Consider the following 20,429-nt stretch of genomic DNA (forward strand, 5'->3'; position numbering starts at 1 on the left):
CTTTGCCCTCTTTAGTGTTTTTATTGCATGTGCTATAGAATAAGCATTAATTGAAAGAAGCATTAAGTTAGGGCATGTTTAAGTAACTCATTTTTCAGAGATAAGTAGGTCATATACATTTCTTCTTCTGATCAGAGTAAAAGTTCAACATCTACTGAACATAAATGACTAAAATGAATTTGAGTAAAAGAGGGTAAAGGTATTTCACCTGAGTTATATCTTTCATGTGAAATTTGAAAAAGCTCTTAAATTCTGGTCAACAGGCTCTAATTTTGACTTAATTTTTATAACCGTTATTTGACTACAAAAAATTTAAAATATCCTGAAATACATACACAGTACATGCTCATAGATTTTGCATTAAAGCTAAAGACATTCAATACATACTTATAATAACACGTCCCTGTGGAGAAGGACCCAGGGACACCCAGGTGAGCCAGCACTGTGCACTTGCAGCCCAGAAAGGCAACTGTGTTCTGGGCTGCATCACAAGCAACGTGGTCAGCAGGTCAAAGGAGATGATTCTGTCCCTCTACTCTGCTCTGGTGAAACCCCAGCTGGAGTGCTCTGTCCAAGTCTGAGATCCTCAGTACAGGAAAGTCACGGACTTCTTGGACTGGGTCCAAAGAAGGGCCACAAAAATGGTCCAAGGGCTGGAGCATGATGAAAGGCTGAGAAAGTTAGGATTGTTCAGCAGGGAGAAGAAAAGACTCTGAGGAGACCTTATAGCAGACTTTCCACATATAATAGGGCTTATAAGAAGATGGAGAAAGACCTTTTATCAAGGCCTCTAGTGTCAGGACAAGGGGAAAGAGTTTTAAACTGAGAGAGAATAGATTTAGGTTGGACACAGGAATAAATTCTTTACTGTGAGGGTGGTAAGATACAGTAAGAGATTGTGCAGAGAACTTGTGTGTGTCCCATCACTAGAAGTTTTCAAGGTCAGGTTGGATGAGTCTTTGAGCAACCTGATTCAGTGAAAGATGTAACTGCTCATGGCAGGGAACTGGACTAGATGATCTACAAAGATGCCTTCCAATTCAAAACATTCTACGGTTCTAAAGATGTATATCTATAAATATATACATAGCCTTGCTAATGCAACTGTTGATGTATTTTTATCAGGGACTCAGTTCTTTCCAGACTCTGTGCCTGATATTAAGGCACATTAAGACTATGTTTTAGACAAAAGGGAATGGTTGGGTGAAATCACCTCCAGCTTTAACCTGTCATTCACGATCTGAAAGGCCTGCCTGGTGTTTTTCTTTCCATGAGGGCGTTTTACTACAGACAGCCTCAGAGAAATGGAGGAGCAAGAAGTGGACTCTCTTCCGTTGATTATTTTTGAAATTAAAAGACAGTGGATCAGGAAGAGGGAGGTGGAATATGGTCTAAAACAATTCTAAACTGCAGCCAGTCAGCAGACTGATCAGGTGGCATTGCCTTCTCAACGTGGAGCAGCCTCTCAACTAATGAGCAAATGCCTTCTGACTTTTGGGCAGGATTGCATTGGACTTCACAGTAGCATGTACCCATGGGAGTACATTGAAACACGCAGTGATTCTCCATCTAAGAATGCTGCTTTTTCTCAATCCTTTCCTAGGCAGCCAACTCCTGCCCTGATCTGCTGATGAAGGCTCTAAAGGGGGGATAAGAATGAAGAGCTGTATCCTCTGGCAGGAACAGGATACAGTACCCTGAAATTCTAGCCTACCTACAGGGAAGACCAATACAGAGCAAGAGAGGGCAGCTATTACATGGCATTTATCCATCCCCACTTCCCATGAGTAATAGTTATGCCATAAATAATCTAAGAAATTACAGTATAAACATGTAAAAAAGAAGTCAGGGATATATCTAGGACCATGTCAATATGGAAACAAAAGGCAGGGAAAGCCTTTACTTTCCTATTAACATGAAAAATCTCCATTTTGAATGTCCTTTGATCCTATTTCACTCTTCAGCTGTACCGGACAAAACAGTTTTGATACCCATGATGCTCACTGTACCAAAGAGCATGCATACATATCTTATATGGATCTTCCTGGCATAGCTCTGGGAAGCAGGAAAATACCACCTCTGAGCAAACAGTATTCCTTCTTCTGCCTCGGATATCTCTTTTTTTCCAACGGGGACAATGGAGGTACTGCCATAAACCATCAGCTCCAGGCTTCTTTTTTTCCCTTTCCTTTGGACTGTGCAGGGAATTTGGCAGCTGGATTCATTAGCCTTAAGGTATATCAGGCCTCAGGAAGGCTACAAAAGTGCCAAAGTTTTGTGCAACAGAGTCCTGAAATTACATTCCTCATTGTGACTAGGAAAAAATGTAAAATAAACAATATAATTTTATACTGTGCTGTGCATGGCCCACGAATTACAAGAGGAGGAATTACATAAAGAACAATTCATCACTGAGATTCCAATTATAGGTGTGGGGCGAAAACAATATATTGTGGGAATCTGAAATGCAGAGCAGTAGGCATAGTTTTATTTTAAAATGATAAATATTTTCAGATCCAAGTGCAATTGTAGTTTTACTGTGTATGTTTGTTAATATGGCTGGCATAACTCATTTAGGAGATGCCTGCAGTGCAGAGTCCGGTACTACATATATCACAACCAAAAACACAGTACTTACACATATATATAAAATGTACACAGAGACAACATTGCCAAACAGCCTTTTGGGACAATTTAAAAGAATATCATTAATTTTTACTGTATACTTATACTTCTGGCTCAGTTCCAGCACTGGTTTTCTGTAAAAATCATTTCAAGTATAGAATTATGCTATTTGCTTGCAGCAACATCACAGGAACAGTAGTGAGCCATATGTTGCTACTTAGCAACTTGGTCTGTAAGTCCCAAAGCATGTACTGATTTGAAAATTGAACAGAAATGATAATTATTGTTGAGGGATGCTGTGAGGCAACTTGTCTTGGATTATCAAACTATGCAGATGTTTGATGTTATATAGCAAAAGGAACAAAACTATATTTTTCCTGTCCAATGGCTGAGCTTTTATTTATGTTAGCCCAAAGGGGATAAATTGATTAAAACCCATAAAATAATATATGGTGATGTTTTTCTGGATGTGAACACTTTCCAGTAAACAGAAAGAACTGAAGTTCATGTCAGTGTATATCAGGACCCCAGAAACCCTGTCTCTATAGTCACATAATCTTGAAGACAGCCTAGTGGAAACCTCTTGGTCTTTGGTGTTGCATACCATGACTCAGTTTGCCAATTTACCTCCCAAGTAAGCTGTGTCAGACGCTGAAATTAGAAAATGATGCTCATGTCTGATTCAGTTAGCATGATCAGAGCTTGAATAAAAGTTTCTGATAGGACTGTGCATCTCGTAACATGTGGGATTCATATTTTAGTTAACAGATGTGTGTCTATCAAGGAAAGCAGAGAAATTAATTCACTCCTCATTCTGACAGGATTCAAACCCTCATCTCTGATCTTGTGAGGGAACAGACAAATTATAGAGGATAGGAAGGATCCTGCACTTCTCTTACTGAGGTCATGCAACAGCAAGGCTCATGGGAACAGGTGCAAAATAGAGGACAAAACTATGAATGAGGCAACTAGGCTGTCATCTGAGAGAGAACATTTTCTCTTTTTTTTTTTTTTTTTACAGCATTATGTGTTTTACATCCAGTAACAGTGAAAGGAAAATGAACAAACAGTCCTGATAACTGGGGTCAGAAAATACAGTTGCATTCTTTCCTCTTCCTTTCCCTCCCCTGTAAGCAACTCAATCTTTCATGCATTGTTTTCAGAGCAAGAAATATAATTTTTTTCCAGTTTTAACAAACAGATTAGATGTTGAAATGGTAGTCAATTTACCAATTTTGGCTGACCAACAAATGTTTATGTCCAAGATAGGAAGAGCACCCCATTATAAGCAGTGAAGACCTCAGCGATACCGTCAATGGAGAGTTGTTTCGTTCCTTTGAGGAATGACTAGCAGATGTCTGTGTCAGGAACAGGTTTGGTTAGGCTTTTCTCACAGTCTCTTGATGAAACAAGAGAGAGGTAGGTTTCCAATACATCCCAACTTCCTGCTCCTACTGTGGTTTGTCTTTTTTTTGGCCTTTTTTTTTTTTTTTAAACATTATTATTAATATGAGCTTTCACATATGTTCCAGCCACACAGAGTTAGAACACCTCTTCTGTGAAGACAGGCTGAGAATGTTGGGGTGGTTCAGCTTCAAAAAGGCTCTAGGGAAACCTTAGAGTAGCCTCCTGGTATCTAAAGGGAGTCAAAAGGAAAACCGGAGAAGGACTTTTACAAGGACATGTAGTGATAGGACACTTTAGCTGAAGGAGGGTAGGCTTAGATTAGACATTTGGAAGAAGTTCTTTGCCATAAGGGTGGTGAGGCACTGACACCCGTTGTCCAGAGAGGCTGTGGACTCCCTACCCCTGAAAGTGTTCAAGGCCAGGTTGAACGAGGCTCCGAGCAACCTGCTCTAATGGAAGGTTCTCTGCCCATGGCAGGGGTGTTGGAACTAGATTATCTTTAAGGTTCATTCCAATCCAAACCATTGTATGATTTGATATATTCACTTAAAACCACTGCAACAGTGTAAGCACCAGGAGAAAATCCCAGCAAGGGAAAGGAGGTTGTGACAGCCCGAGGCTGAAGGCTTCTCTCAAATGGGCACAGGAGGCTGGTTGAACAGTGTCAGTCACTTGGTAATAACATAAAACACTGTGCCTGGCAACTGAGCTGCCTCTTGTCAGATGGATCCCCCAGCAAAGGACAGACAGTTTCAACACCTGCCTCTGGGTTTTGAACTCTACCTGGGAGCCAGACACTCAAGAGCTCAACTTTGCCGTAGTGAGACTAAGTCTGTAAGCCCTTTCTTGGTTCCAGACCTTACTAAGTATTCAGGGTTTTCTGACATCTTTGAATTTGGAAATGCCACATTTGATAGTTTTGGTTTTTTTTCTTGAAGACAAAGTCATTTGCATTTAAAATATCTAGGCCTGGATCTTTAAAGGTACTTTAAGCACCTTACTTCCACTGAAATCAGTGAGTGTTAGATGCATAAATATCTCGGAGGATCTGGGCCTTGTTAGCACATGTAGAAACCACATAAAAGATTAAAACTTATAATCTTAATTTTTCAATATGCCATTTAAATTATTTAAACTACTTGCATACACAGTACAAAAATATCAACAGAAGAAAAATAATTCTGATGTATAATGTGGATTTGCAATCCTTTATTCAAAACTATTTAAAACAGACATAATGATTCTCTGAAAGGTAGCAGCTGCCTTATAACAGCAATCATTCACAGAGTTTGTATTTCTACTGTTTCAAACAAATTCAATTAGCCCTTGCACTTCCAAACCCTTAAGGCATAAATGAGATGATACTAGGCTGCTTTAATCTAATAATAATACTAAAACTTGTCAGTACAGTTTTTGGATTAATGGTTAGAGAAAAATTAATAATACAATTTTTCATTTTTTAATCAAACAGTTCTAGTCTAAACTACCTCTGGATCTTGGAGGGTTCTTAGCTGACTAAGTTCAATCATGCACAATTTCTAAATGCAAAGTACTATTGGTCTCTAAAGGTATTTAAAGTAACTTCAACAGAAGCCTGGGAAGCAACATGGTGAAATATTTTTAAGATGGTCTTTTTGACTGAACCATGTACTCATCTCACACAATCTCCTGCTTCCCTGCCCCCAAATGAACCAGTGTATGTGAAGAACCCTACTTCATGGAGACACTTAGTTTTGAATGGACTGTCACTTTCTAAAGCATTGATTTCTAAATTACACCCAGCTTATATAAACACATTTACTACGCATGCGAACTTATTTCCCACCTAATGAGAGCTCTTCACATAATCCTTATGGTTCTGTTTGAAAGACTAGCCACTGCTGGGCCTGAAATACTGTATGATCTAGACCACAAGTCTGATTTTTCATGGCAATTGCTCACACAGTCTAACTGACCTGCAGCACTATCCCTGCCACTTACTAGCATAAAATTCCACTGATTGAAACACATGAAGTAAATAAAATTTTCTCCCCTACATATAGACACAGCAACAGGTAGACAACCCAAAACTTTCGAAACTATTTTTGCTTTTTAATAAGTAAGTAAAATCCTTCATTCTTAGAAACCTACAGTATCTTAGGATTCAAGGGGAAAGGTGGAAGATTTTTTAATACGCACCTAATATCAAAATTTAGTGTGCTTCGTTTCCCAAAGGAGAAGGACTCAAAAATACTCGTAAAAAATCCACATCACATTAAACTTCTGGGCTGCAAGCTACAGAAAACTAAGTCATTGCCTTAACCTCACTGCTAATTCTGTAATATTAGCAACGTTCCTCAGCCATAGGATTAGTGTTAAAAATGCAATTTTGCAATTGCCCTACAAGTGATAATTAAGGCTATTTGTGACATGTGTAGCTTATAATGATTAACTTGTCTGCAGTCAGATAAACAAATAACCTGCACCTGTAAAGACTTTATTTCCTGAAGGTAAAACAACTGTTTAGAAAAGATCATGCTGGCAAAACAGCTGCTTGCATTCTGGAGAGGAAACAAGGTAGTATCTTTCAATAAACACCAACTCTGGTGTTTTATCAGCTCTATCTCATTAACTGGAAACAAGGCTTAAATGCTTTGTTTATAAATTATGATTATTCCTGATTGCAGCAGTTACTGATAGTGCCACTCATTTGCAATGCAACTCTTTGAATTTGTTTAATTACAATCTGAAACAAGGCAGAGAAGATTAATTAACCCACCTGGCTGGCTGGCACATAGTCCTGGCTCGGCTCTGTCATACTCATATACATGTTTTCACCGTCAAACTGCAAAGGAAATAATAGTAAACATTCAGCAAACTTGATTTTTCAGCATTGACTGAAAAAAACAGTTGCCATAAAGTAATATTACAGTCTGGTTTTAGAGACTTGTAATTGTGTGTGTGCATCTTGTCTTTGATGTTCCTGTTGTCATCCTTATTGACCCTGGATGTCAGTGATTTGGAGTAATTAGCGCTCTAGTAATTACAGCTAGCAAGCAAGAAATGAATGGTTTCCTTTCATCTGCAATCTGTTTTAAAACAAAATGGCTCATTTTGTGCTCCATGTATACATATTGCTGTTGGTTGCAATGAAGTACAAAGTGAATTGCAGAGTTACTAAGAAAAGGAAGATGAGAATAGAATCTGCACTAAAATGCATCTTAATGGATTCCAACTTTAGCTTCAGAGCAGAACAAGAGTTGAAATTTCAAAACAAATTAAATCCCCTCCTATTGAAACGTTCCCATATCAGAAAGTAGGAAATACATTTCCAGACAGCTTTCAGGCATATGAATGTATGAAACAGTATACCTCCTGTCCGTATGGTGTAAGAGGATAGTTTCCTTGATGTGTGAATAAAGTAAACATTCATAATCAGAACTGCAAAAATGACCTTCTGTAAATGATAAACACCATTCCTGGAAATATATACAAAAGTTTCTTTCCTTTTTTTTTTTTTCCCCTCAGTTTTTTTTCTCTCCTCAGCTGTAGTTAAGAAATAACGGAAATGTGATAGAAAGAAGTTGATTAAAATCTGAAGGTCTAGATCGAGAAAGCCTCATCTTATACCAACACAAAGAAGTACAAAACTACTGATTTCTTATATAATCTGGAAAATGTCCCTGCAGAACTCTCGTTATGCCCTCCCAAGTGGCACTGCCAACAGGGCAACTATAGTCCCAGTTCTGCTCAGACCTTTCAAGTAGAAATGAACAACAGCAGGAATCCCCATCCCCAGTCATCAACCACAAATTTCCAGCTGTGATGAGGTTTGTTTGAAATAACTTTCACCTGACCCCTTGTGTGAATGCTTAGAGTGACATATTTTGGACACGAGCCATTGTTTTTGATGACATGGCAGCTTTTTTAAGAAGTCTCTACTACTGAGCTTGCTCTGCTCCCACAGAAGGTGTCCCACAGACAATTCTCAATCACTGCTGAGCTTCTGGGGATATTCTACCTGCCAGGTGAAGTATGTTCAACTAGCCCAAGGTGGCAAAGTTAAACTGTGGCTTTGGCAGATAGCTCTACCAATTTTTGCTGAGTTGGCTGAAAAGATTTCAGCTTCCAGCTGTTCATCCTCTTTCTCTGCCAGAGGCTATAAGGCTCGTAATAGCAGCAGTAAAATGAACAAGTGCCAGCTCCTGGCACAGCAGTTGATGGTCTGCCTTTCCTGGTCAGAGTTATTTAATAGATAGTCACAGCCTATCTGTCAGAAGTCCTAGTTCCATGGGAGGGAAAGGATTATCCCATGGACTCAGATCTGCCATAAGGAATAGAGTATTTCCAAATTTTGATGGAATAGAGATAGTTGGATTAGATCATAAAACAGGGTTTGATGCTTGTTCCTTTATTGTTTCCTGTTGACATGTACCCTTTCTTTTAGCTTTCTCATTCAGCAATGTTCTTATTTATAAGCATTAAAAGTAGAGTTTCGGAGAAAATTTTTTAGTGTCTGGATTGTTTGCACACTGGAAACAATGCATTGTTTCTTCTACTCAGATGGACAGGTGAAATTCTGAAGAGAGACTTCACAGCATTTGGTCGGAAAGCAGGTGCTCCAGTGCAAGGCCTACAGGAGTTCAACTTATTCAGCTTGTCAGACGAAAGGCTGAAAGATGCCTTGATCACTGCGATTGGTACTTACACCCTGAAAAGATGTCTGATAGCAAGATGTCAGCCTTCCTGACAGTGGTATAATGAGATCTAGTATTGAGAAATGGGAGTTACAGAAATTCAGCCCTGAAATAAGATACAAGTTCCTACTTTAGGAGGTAATTAAGCACCATGTGAACAGCAAACTCATCATTTGTCAGACATTTTAGAATGAAGTTTGATATCTTTTTTGGAACGTATGCAATCCGTTTATCATATTTATAAGAAATACCAGGGACAGGATAGTTAAATCAGCTGGTTCTGGTAGTCCTGTCTGCCCTAGAAAGCATGATTCCTTAAGTCTCCTCTTTTGAATTTCCCTCATTATCTTCAATACATTTGTTGTGCTCTGTTGCAAACTTTGCTATAATTCAAATTCTGTGTTGTGTATGCTTAGTTGCAATGAACATGAAGAAATTTTTCTTTTTTTTGAGTACTAGCTAGATACAGTCAAGGATCATTTGAATTTATTTTGCCTTCCATAATGCCTGACCCTGTGACTTAACAATCTTTATGAAGTATACTAGTCTTTCATATAACTTCCTCTTTTGGATGCTTGGTCATCTGTCCTTGCTCCCAAGCTCACAATCACCAAATCTGCATTCTTTGTATAATTTCCCTAAGGTATTTTTGTATGAATACAGAAATTTTCATCATTCTGTGTGTTGTTCTTGGATTATCTGCCTACCTAATCAGTGCCTTGCTATTAGTGGTCCCTCTGGCATGATAGGATCTTGGATCTCAGCCTCTCCTGTTTGTTGCTTGTGGTCCTCTATTTAGCTCTTGAAATGCTTTTGTTCTACCATGGTCTGTGGGGTGAATATGAGCATGTATCAAAGAAACCAAAACACAAAAAGTATACCTAAAGTTAAAATTTCTGGCCTTTTGACTTGGCCTTAAATGAGAAATTACCTTCTGCAACAGTTGGGATTAATTTGTTAGGGTAAATTTTCAGAAAAATATATTGATGCATAAGGTCTGTAAAATCTGAGTGACCTGTTAACATCTAAAAATACCTAGTAGCTGTATGATTTATTACCTAATTTCTTCAATATTCAATTCAGTGCAATATTTAGCATCTGCTTGTCAGAAGTATGTGTAAGATGTTGTGTAACAGGTTATACAGGTCAGCTAGATTTGATGCAATGTGTATTTTTTGTAGTGCTTATATTTGCAGGTTATGGACTGTAATGTATTAGCTGACACTAACACTATTGCCATGTTAGTATTTGTACTACATTTACCACCATCTAAATTATTATCTGCCCTCAGTTTAGTGCAGCGTGGTGCATGGCTTTTTGGCAGTTCCTAAGACTTTGGATATGACCCTGAAAAACACCCATAAACTCAAGGGATGAAGCATATACACATGCACTTTGAACAGGAGATATTGCCAGGAGATACCTCCTTCAAGTTTTCAGTGTTTACTAAAACGTTTACAAAAGAGCGACATTATGATCTTTGTATACCGAAGTACAACAAAATATTTACTTCAATGCTGATTTGTTTATTCATCATCCCCTTTCCCAACTATCAAAGCAGTGTGGAATAGAGATGACCTGTACATCACAACCCAGTCACAAAAAGGGTACCCAAGCCTTCAATAACAAGAAGTTCAGAAACACTGATGCAGCACACTGTGTGCTCACCTTCTCCACCTTGCCAAATACGGCAAACTCACAACAAAACAATAAACTCAGAAAAAAATGCCAACAATTTGATCAACTGGAAAGTTCTATCCATGTTTTTTCCCATGTGTTCAGAAGCTTCCAAAACATGCCTCTAAGCCCCAGAAATGAGTATTGAATCATTCCACCTTTAACAGACTGCTTTGTAACATGCTTTGTAACATGCTCTGCAGCATGGCATCTCTCAACAAGTCCACCAGGACAGCTTAATTCATACTACATCCACCTGGAATTCAGCTTTATAAGTGAGGTGATGTATGCAACAGCAGTTCAAGCAACCTATCCATATCAGACAGTGAGTCAAAAGATCAGCAGATATGACTCAAAGATGTCTTCAACAACCAGAGTTTCCTTCCAGGTTATACTCTAGGCCTCCAAAATTGTCTTATTTTACTTATCATCCTCAGTCTGCGAGAACCTCATATTCCCTAAACCTTCTTGCCATTCACTGTGCTCGATTTCAAGCAAAGAAACTGCACAAGCATCACTTAACCTGTGGATGATTCATCCAAACAGAACAGATGAAACACAAAGGCAGGCAGTTAAATTAACTGTCTTTTATGAACCTATGTATGATGTATATATATCATATGACATTTCATTTAAGCTTTCCCAATGTGTCTCCAAGAACCTTCAGTATCATTAAGAGCAGATTTCAAAATCTTTCATTTTAATCCATTAAAAGTGAATGCTAATACAATGTTCTGATGTGTGATAATAACTAGTCTTGACAACATTTCTTTTCATATTAAAGTGTAACTGCATGAGAAGTTTGGGTGAGAGCAAACTAAGAATATGACTGCATTGTGATACGAAAAGAAATATAGCTGGGAGCTAGTTCTAATATAAAATCAGAATAGCATCATATTCTTTATTTAAATTATTATTATAAATAAAACACACAGGCAACACTATGGCATGGCCAGTTATAGTCTCCCCTTAGAATGACCCTTTGTAAGACAAGTTGTAGTGTTCAACAACCCAACATGCACAAAGTACCCAACAGCTGTTATTAAATGCAATTTACTCATAGAAGTTAGGGATGTAATTACATAAACACTGTCTGACTGTAACTGATGCAGGAGCTATGACAGAGTTCAGCAAACGTCTGGAGTGGTAAAGCTGTTTTACAGTATCCAAAGCTGGCTTCTGTCTCCCATTAACGTGGCATCACACCAGGGTCATACAATGTAGTCATGGCCAGGAAGCCTGTTTTCATCTTCCTATTTAGGTTGCAGCAAACTCTACCAGTGTTTATAATAATGACTATGAAGTAAAAAAGCTTGCAGGAATGGTATTTTTTTTTTCATTTTTGATGGGCTTTAAATGAAAAACATCGTACATGGACTATGACACAAAGACATTACAAACAGGTTGAACAAAAAAACAAACAGAAAAAAAATTTCTCATGGTGACTCCAACTGAGACACAGGAAAATTTGGAATTTTCCTGAAAAAGGACAGTGCAAGACTGCAGAAAAAAACTAGAAGGGCTTGAGAGCCAAAGAAAATAACTGGAAACAAACTATATTTATATACTGCTAACTGTATGTGTATATACAGTGATTATAAATGCAGACACATACCTGCATTAGCTTCATGTAGCTAGTTTAGATGACAGCTACCACATGGATGCACAGGTTCACCAGAGGCTTCCAGCCTGACTTTGCATCATCCCCCCTCCATAGGCTACCTTCTTGTATGCCAAGTCACTTTGTCTTTATTGCCAGGATCACCTGTGCTATCTGGATTATTGGGAGAATGAAATTTCACCCCTCTATCTCCATCTTCTTGCTGTGTCACACTTCTTTGCTGTTATTTAGAGAAGTGAGGGGTTATTTTGCTCCTTTTTTATCCACAGTTTTTGACTTCAGGAAATTGCATAGCTGCTTCCTCTTTGTATGCATATATATATATATGTGTGTGTGTGTGCAATCTAAGTTCTTCAAGCATAGTTATATTAGCCATGTAAAAGAAAAAAAAAAATCAAGCACATGGATCTTTGAGTTTCTTCTGTTTCACACTGAAGAGCATACTGCATCTTGTGCAACTGCAGTGTAGGCAGGGAAGTATAAGGAATTCTAGCCCATATGGTTTTTGATGCCAAAACAAGCGTGGGACAGAGGTGTGGAGGGAAAGCAACTTCAGCCACTGTTTCATGTACAAATATTTCTCAACAATGATATCCTAAAATGTAAAGATTAAAGGAGAAGAAGCAAGGGGAAAAATGATGAAATTGGTGAAAGTTGTTGTATTTAATAAATTCAGCTTCTGGATAAAGCCATTTGGACTCAACATCCCGATTTCTTCAAAGGATGTTACAGATCTTCAAAGCCTTTGTTATTAATCACATAATCTAAACACAAATTTCTCCCATCTTTGATTGGAATTAGAAGATAGATTTAGCCCTAAATTTAAACTTTATTTATACCTTTTAACCGTAGTTTAGCATACTCTGATGGTGCCCCAACACAATTCATTACGTTTAAGAAGATATTGTAATAGCATTGTGCAAAAAGATTATTTATTTCTAATGATTTAGTGATGTTACTACCTACAGCTTATAGACATCATTTGTAGCTTACATTATCTAAAAGCCACTAATCCTAAAAAATCTTTCAAAATAGGTAGTTTTGTTTATTTTAAACCAAATGCCTAGAGTGGATATTGTCTCAGGTTGCTTGATGACAAAGAGTGGTATTTTATTTTACTCAGAGCTGCTGAAATGAGACTAAAATAATGATGGGATACAACATAAATCATCAAATGGCTATGCTAAAGAAACAGTTGATCTTGTTACAGTAGCCATTAAAGATAAAAACAGAGATGCTTTGTAAACATTATGCATGATGGAAAATTCCTTTCTTGACACAGTTTGGCAAAGTGGTATGTTTGTATTAAATTGAAACTCCATTTTGTCTCCTGAACTCCATTTCATATGCTGTACTGAAGACATTTAAATTTGGTACAGTAACGCATTCCAGACAGGTATCCTTCCCAGGAAAGGGGCTCGACACCTCACCGAAGGACTATCACAGGAATACTGTCAAAAAACAATCTAGTGCTATCAACTTTGATTGTTCTGCCATCTTCCCTCCCTCTTTCCAGGTTTGTTTATCAGAAAAGGAGTACTGGAAGGTTGAGATTAGGTGAAAATGCCTGAATGGAGCACCATGGCAAAAACAAGTCAAACTCTTTGCAGAGCTGGATGTCCCTGTATGGCCAAAGGAAGGTGATTACTACAGAGTAGCAGGACATAGAGGACTCCTGTCCCACGTGGAACACTAGGAGCCCTCCAGGTTGCAGAAAGTTTGATGAGCCAAGCATTAGAAAGGAGATGGCATGTCTCAAGATTATTGTTGTTACCAGTTTTATTTCTGTGACTTGTTTTCAGTAGTAAAGTATTAGGAAAATCCTTTATGCCTCCTGTCCTTTCATTTTCTTCCATGTTGTCCAAAGAGTCTGAATGAGGAATATGGGGCATGTTGTATCCAAGTAGGGTGAGATGTGGGCTAGGCATACTGAAGTTGGGAAAGAATCTGCCCCAGTCTCAGTGGTTCCTCAGAGAGTGGGAGCTGCAAGGTGGGTGAGCACTGGCAGCAGGTCCCAGAGCGGGAGAGGGTGCAGCTTCACAAGGAAACACTGTCAGACATTTCCTATACTTAGAAAGAGCCAGGAACAACGGCAAAACTCTCTCTGCCCAGAGCACCCAACAGACTTTGATCCATTCAGATCGAAGTGTGATAGGGCTTGCAGACTAGCACTGCACTGTGCCTTTTCTACCACCTGGCTTTCAAAGAGGACATGTTTTGTAAATACCCTGCATAATTCTCCTCAAATGAGACCATTTTGTCCTGATTTTCCATTTATAAGACCTACTATTGCCTCAAAAAATTACGGGCAGTGCTGTCAAAGTTTTCTCTCAGATTTTCATGCTTGTGCCATAAATACCCAAACCAGACCTTCCCCCATTGCATTCTTCAAGCTAACTCACTACTTACCGCTCTCCTTGGGAGAAAGGGAGGAGCCAGAGGGTTTGCTGAGTATGTTCTCATAGGTGGAGAGTGGGCTGAATATCTAAATATACACAGGTAGTTAAAACCTGAATGATGGCACTACAGCATTTGTGTTTTTCCTACACTTAATAGAGGTTAATGTGGAACTGCAGGGAAGGTGAAGGGGAGTGTTTAGCTTCCCGCTTGGAGCCTGCATGTGTCAATGCCTGACAGAGCCTTGAAGTTGTTAGCCTGCATGCAGAGCACTAGCTGAATGAGGTTACAGTGCTGAGCACAGCGGGCTAAAAGAAGTAGAATCAGACTGATAGGAGGAGTGGCAGAGTCCAGGCACAGCAGAGTGTATCAAAGACAGCCCAGGGGAGAGCGGGTACTGTATTAGTCCTTTGTGTACATTTAAATGGAAGACAGTGAACATGCAGAGATGAACTCTGAACTCTCTCAGCTGGGCTCCTGCTCCTTTTAACCTTGACTGTGTAAATAAAATAAAATACAACAAAATAATAACAATTAATAAAAATAAATAAAATAAAATAAACCCAAACCAATGTATTGTAGTCTGGACTCCTATGATAAACTATTTCTTGCGTATTGAACACTCATTAAATAAACATACCAAGATCAAAGTAGCAAGTGCTTTTGTTATTATTTTACTCAATCCACGCTAAATTATAGATGTAGCCACCCACTGGGAAATTGGGTGATAAGGTGCAAAGGTTTAAACAACTAAGATTAGACTCTTCTTTTTCTGCCCACAATAACTGAGGAAATTTGTCTAACCTGGTAGGCTTGGAATATTTTCCAACACCAACAGAACTGGCCAGTTTCATGACAAGGTCTCATCCTGCATCATGGAAGGTGAAGGGAATTGTGCCATTGCCATTTGGACAGGAAGTGGATCAAGAACTGGTAGACTGGTAAGGAAATAGGTATCTTCTTTGAGTTTCAGAGTAATTTTTTTCAGTGTTCATATCTGCCTCATCATGTCAAGTGGTAGATTATGTAATAAAACACTAGAAAGCTTAATAAAAAGGATCTACAGAGAGCACACAGATGACTAAAAAGCATTTTTTGTATATCCACATGCAGAATCCCCTGTGTTGCAGTATCACAGAAGAGAGGCTCCATGGACTGTAGTGAATGAGTTTTGCATAACTAGGACAAAACCACTCCCTTGCATAACTACAGCAGGGGCTGTGTGCAGGGATACATGGACAGAGGTTGATCTACTGTGTTATTTACAGAGTGAATGGGATACATATAGTTCCTATGGGTAAGTACATCTCCTACTGCACAGCAGAACCTTAGAAATAAAAAGGACCAGAACAACATTAACCAAAAAAACACAAGCAAAATGTCACTACTATTCCAAAAATCCTATGACAGAGGGGCTTGAGAAGCAAACTAAAGGTAACAAATGCAAGATAACTAAACAACCTTGCCTGAATGCTGTGATGCCTTATGTTTAAAAGAGTAAGGGGGAAATGACATATGTAGAAATATTTTTTTTATCTACCCCATGCTTAGAAATCCAATTTTAAAAGTATCATCTAAGAACTTAAGCACTCTAGCTCAATGAAGCAGGTCATTTGATCACGTGCACAACATGCATTAAAATTATGCTGCTGAAAGGGATGACAGTGTGAGAGTATTTAAAATCAAGGACTCATTCAAATATGTGATAAAATAGGACCCAAGAGCTCAGACATTTACAGGAACAGGCATAAAATATTTAAGTACGTACCAAACTCAAATGGAAAAAATCAGCTTAAATTTCTGATAAACCAAATTATTTAGCACAGTCTGATGGGATCTCATTAGATAGAACTAATTCAGACCTGTAGAGAGTGATAACAGAAATGACTAATTGCAAGGACTTAGAAAAACATGGACATCTGTTAAATGACAAGGGTGTTGTGGGGCTGATACAGAATAGTAGTTTACCAAAACAGCTACTCTGGCAGCCATGTGGACAATCTTACTCCCATCCATATTTACTCCGGGATATGAGCAGCTTCATTAATTTCAAGAGGATTATCTTCATTAAGAATGTCACACACATTTATTTCCCTGCCTGCATCAAATAAGAAGACAGAGCCCCATGAATGTTCAGAAGAAGAATCTGAACCAACAGATTCAGAAGCTTGACAAGGCTTGTAGATTTTGCTAGCAAAGGCTTGATCCTTTGCTAGGATCATCTACAAATCAAGCTGAGATACACTGACAGAGCAATGTAAAGAACTCTGCAGTATTTTATCCTAAAATAGGTCATTCAAGAGTAGATGTGGTTAGAAATGTTTAAAATATTACTTAAAAGCAGAAGAGGAGAAGTTGTTGTACTTTTTTTTTCCTTACCAACTTAGGTGAAGAAGTGTCCTTGATGTGAAATCACTTATCGGTTCTCAAAAATTCTAAGTGTTCTCTCTACACCTTTTAAGATAAAATTTGACCTTCAAGTTCACTTTATGACTAATTTATTCCATGACTGTTTTCATCTTTTGTTTCTATTTTCTCAAGTGGCTCTCATAACAGTGGGTTTTTTTAAAGTCTGCAACAGTGTTTTCTTTATACACTTGATATATTTTCTTTTAAGAGAAAAAAAGCCCATGCAAATACATTTCAATTTTTTTCCAAGTTTTAAAGGTAAAGAGCTAAAATAGAAAGATACAGCTGTACCTGCCACTGTCTTATCAAAATCCTTTAAAGACAAAAAATGTCCCATCTCCTCCTCCCTCCTGCTTGAAGAATGAGTGCCACCCTCAGTGCTGGCTGCTGCTTTTCCCATCACTACACTCTGAATCTATTATTGTTGTACATACCTCACAGCAAATCAGATAGCAAAAGTTACTCAAACCTGTCATTATCAGCACCATGGCTGCTGTCTTTCCAAGAGGCCATGCATATCAGCATGAAGCAATCACATTAGAGCTGGCAGGAAGCTCCCTGAGCAGGCAAATCCATCCCCTGAGTAACAGCAGAATGGGCTTCACACAGCATCCAAAAAAGCTTATTGTCAACTCCTGCCTTGGATACAACTCCAGCAACAGTGTTTCCATGCATTTCCCCTTTTGGTTCAAACTCTTCACCTGTTCGACTGTTTTATCTTAAGACTTTCTTCCATCCCTCCAGTCTGCTGAAGCTAATGACTTTTGGTCATTACTACCTTTTGCTACTGCTTGTGAACATAATTAAAGACAGATACTTCGTCCTCATCTTCAGAGAGCCAGTTTTGAATTCCTTTAACCTCCTCTGTCAATATGCTTTTTTCCAAACATTTCTTCATTTGTAACCACTTGAGTGCTTGCCTTTCCTGATGTCCATTGCACCATCTCATGTGCTGTCCAAAATGAATGGAGTTCTCTAGCTAGCCATGGATCAACCTGAACAGTTTCTCTATTTCTAGGGTTCATCCAGACCACAGGTATGCAACCTCTTTCTCCCTGCACATTTTATTTAGAAAATGCACCCCTTAATAAATGAAACCTCTGGAAGCTTATCCTGTCTTATACAGCTAGCATGGAAAGTTGCCAGATAATTAGGGTACGTAATATGATTTATGAAAAATGGTGAAGATCTAAGCTCCGTGGATTTTGGTCCAAGTCAGAGCTCTATATTTTCTTCAAATAAAGCATTTCCAAGAAGAATCTTGTGATGAAACTAACTTTTAAATGTTTACATGAGAAATTAAAAAGACACTTTCACCAGAAGAATGTGCCAGTTTAAGCACACAATAGCACTGTGGGAAACCTTGGTTAGTCCTATTCTGCCATTTCTTCCCACACCAGTTGTGCACCACATGTGTCTTCCTATATCACTTCTTGTGGCTGCCAACTTCCTAAAAATATTTGTTGATGTAGACTTGAATTCATCTCTCTCATATCTAGCTGACTGCTTTCTCTCACAGGGCATTATTTGCTGGTATCAGTCATTTCATTTTTGAACAGAAATCATATTCAGGCCCTGAGAAGTTCTTAAGAAAAATGGGCAATTATCATCTTGTAAAATGAATATTGGTAAGACTGTGTCACTTCAAAACTTCCAACCTAATGTATCTCAGAAGCCTCTGAATGCAGTTGAACTCTGTTATACTGGCCATGCAGAGACAGGAGGGAAGTGCTTCATTTTCACCACTTACCATGAAAGGAGTTTTGAGTTGAGCTTCTTGCTGGCCAGTCAGGCTGCAGGAGAACTGTGATTTATCAGCAGTAACTCTCCACCTGCAGCTGCCCAGAGGGACACAGGTACTCTGCACCTCATGGCTAGAAGAGGAGTTATGGACAAGGTGGCCATGGGCTCTCCTCACCTTTGGCTGGCATTAAACTATCAGCCCTTGCAAAGTGGGTGTCAGCAGTTTTGAACTGGACTATGACACCAATGTAAAAACAAACCTCTTGAAATACAGATAATCCTACGATTCACACAGTGCAGCCTGTGCTTCAGTGCATTGAAATAGAAACAGAACTTAGTATTTGCTAATCCTACTGTAATTATAACAATCTATGATATAACCACTGTTAATGAGATAACATAATTTTTAAATAAATGTATATTATAACAATGTGATTAAAGCTTGATGGAGCTGTTCCCTATGCTTTTATGATATAAAAATGCCTTCTTATTAGCTTTTGAGGTTTCATTTTCCCAACAGCATCACAATATCTGCTTCTCTTTTACCCAATAATTACCCAAATAATTTTTGTTTAACTTCAGCAATTTCATAGCCTAGTCAGACTCTAGCCTTTTGATTGATCAATGAAAATACTCTATAACAGTAATGTCATGGAAAATATGCCTTATCATTTTAGTGCTCTATATTATATTCTCTCACCTCTCTGTATAAGCTACTGAATTATTAATACACTGTCCTCAGGATTTGATAAAATCTGCTACGAAAATTATCATAATCTTCTATGCCAAAAGACCATTAAATGAGTGCACATTAAACTTGAAATAAATGGCTTGAATAATTTTTATTTTAAAATGTTCTGTGTGTTTGGAAGACTGAAATGCATATTAACAGTTTCAAAGTTATGGAACAACCCACTGAAATCTACAGCTTCAATGGTCATACCTAAGAATATGTCTCTACTATGCATACTCAGAAAAAGCTTTCTTCACATGGTCAAATGCATTTTCAAACCAAACTTTCCAGTCTAGAAGGACTTAATTCTGTGTTTATTATTTAAAAAATCTCCAAAAAACAAATAAAAAAACCCCCTCAAACCAAACCACTAAAGGGGAAGTAGAAAAAAATCAAATGGGCAAACTGTGCTCAGATTTGCAGATACACAACCCCAGCACAAACACAACAGCTGCATAAATATTTCCAAAACCATATTTGGCTCCTTCCCTCCCACATTAAAAGGTAAACAAAGCACCAGTTGAAATAATCATATATTTGCTTATGGAGCAAAATGTCCTTGATTTGAATGCAAGTCAGAATTAAACACCTTTTCACAGATGGGGCCGGTACAAGGGTACTCGTCTGTGTCTATACTGGTATAATTCAATTGATTTCAAGGCTGAGTACAACATCCATTGATCAAGTTCAGGAAAGTAAGCTCTACCTGAGGTGCAGTTTGCTTTCTTTCTCATTTTTAGGAAAAACATTAAATGGGCTCATGCATTCAGCACACAATCTCTTTTAGTGTCAGCAACAATCTGTTTTGTGTCTTAATAGATGAATTCATAAAAAGCTAGTCATACACTATCAATGCTTCTTCCTGTGCTTTACAGTTCTTGTAATACTCCCAAATTTCCCTTATGTCAGTGCCTACAAATCAAAAGTTCAGAAATAATACCAGAGTACAAAAATGTGCTGTCATTAGATTCATGTTTTGATAGAAAATTAGCTTGGTGTTTTATTCATTCATTTGAAATAGTAACTACTGCCTTGGAAAGTATAAGGAGATTAACTTTCAATATTTTCAGATCATATTAGTAATACACAAGCTTTTTGATATGTCTAATATGTTTTACTCATAATCAAGATTTTTTAGTTC

The 20,429-nt window shown here is 38.2% G+C and overlaps 1 protein-coding gene across 3 annotated transcripts in view; it reads right to left on the bottom strand.

Annotated features, from left to right (window-relative positions):
* Window positions 1-20,429, bottom strand: part of TOX (thymocyte selection associated high mobility group box) — a 223,059-nt gene that overhangs the window by 102,144 nt on the left and 100,486 nt on the right. For all 3 annotated transcript variants that reach the window (XM_027638825.1, XM_027638826.1, XM_027638824.1), the window contains exon 2: window positions 6,791-6,856. In XM_027638825.1, the coding sequence (XP_027494626.1) occupies window positions 6,791-6,856 (66 nt within the window). The remainder of the gene's footprint in view (window positions 1-6,790; window positions 6,857-20,429) is intronic.

This window comes from Corapipo altera, unplaced genomic scaffold (genome assembly GCF_003945725.1).
Source record: "Corapipo altera isolate COAL_440 unplaced genomic scaffold, ASM394572v1 49, whole genome shotgun sequence".
NCBI classification, from domain to species: domain Eukaryota; kingdom Metazoa; phylum Chordata; class Aves; order Passeriformes; family Pipridae; genus Corapipo; species Corapipo altera.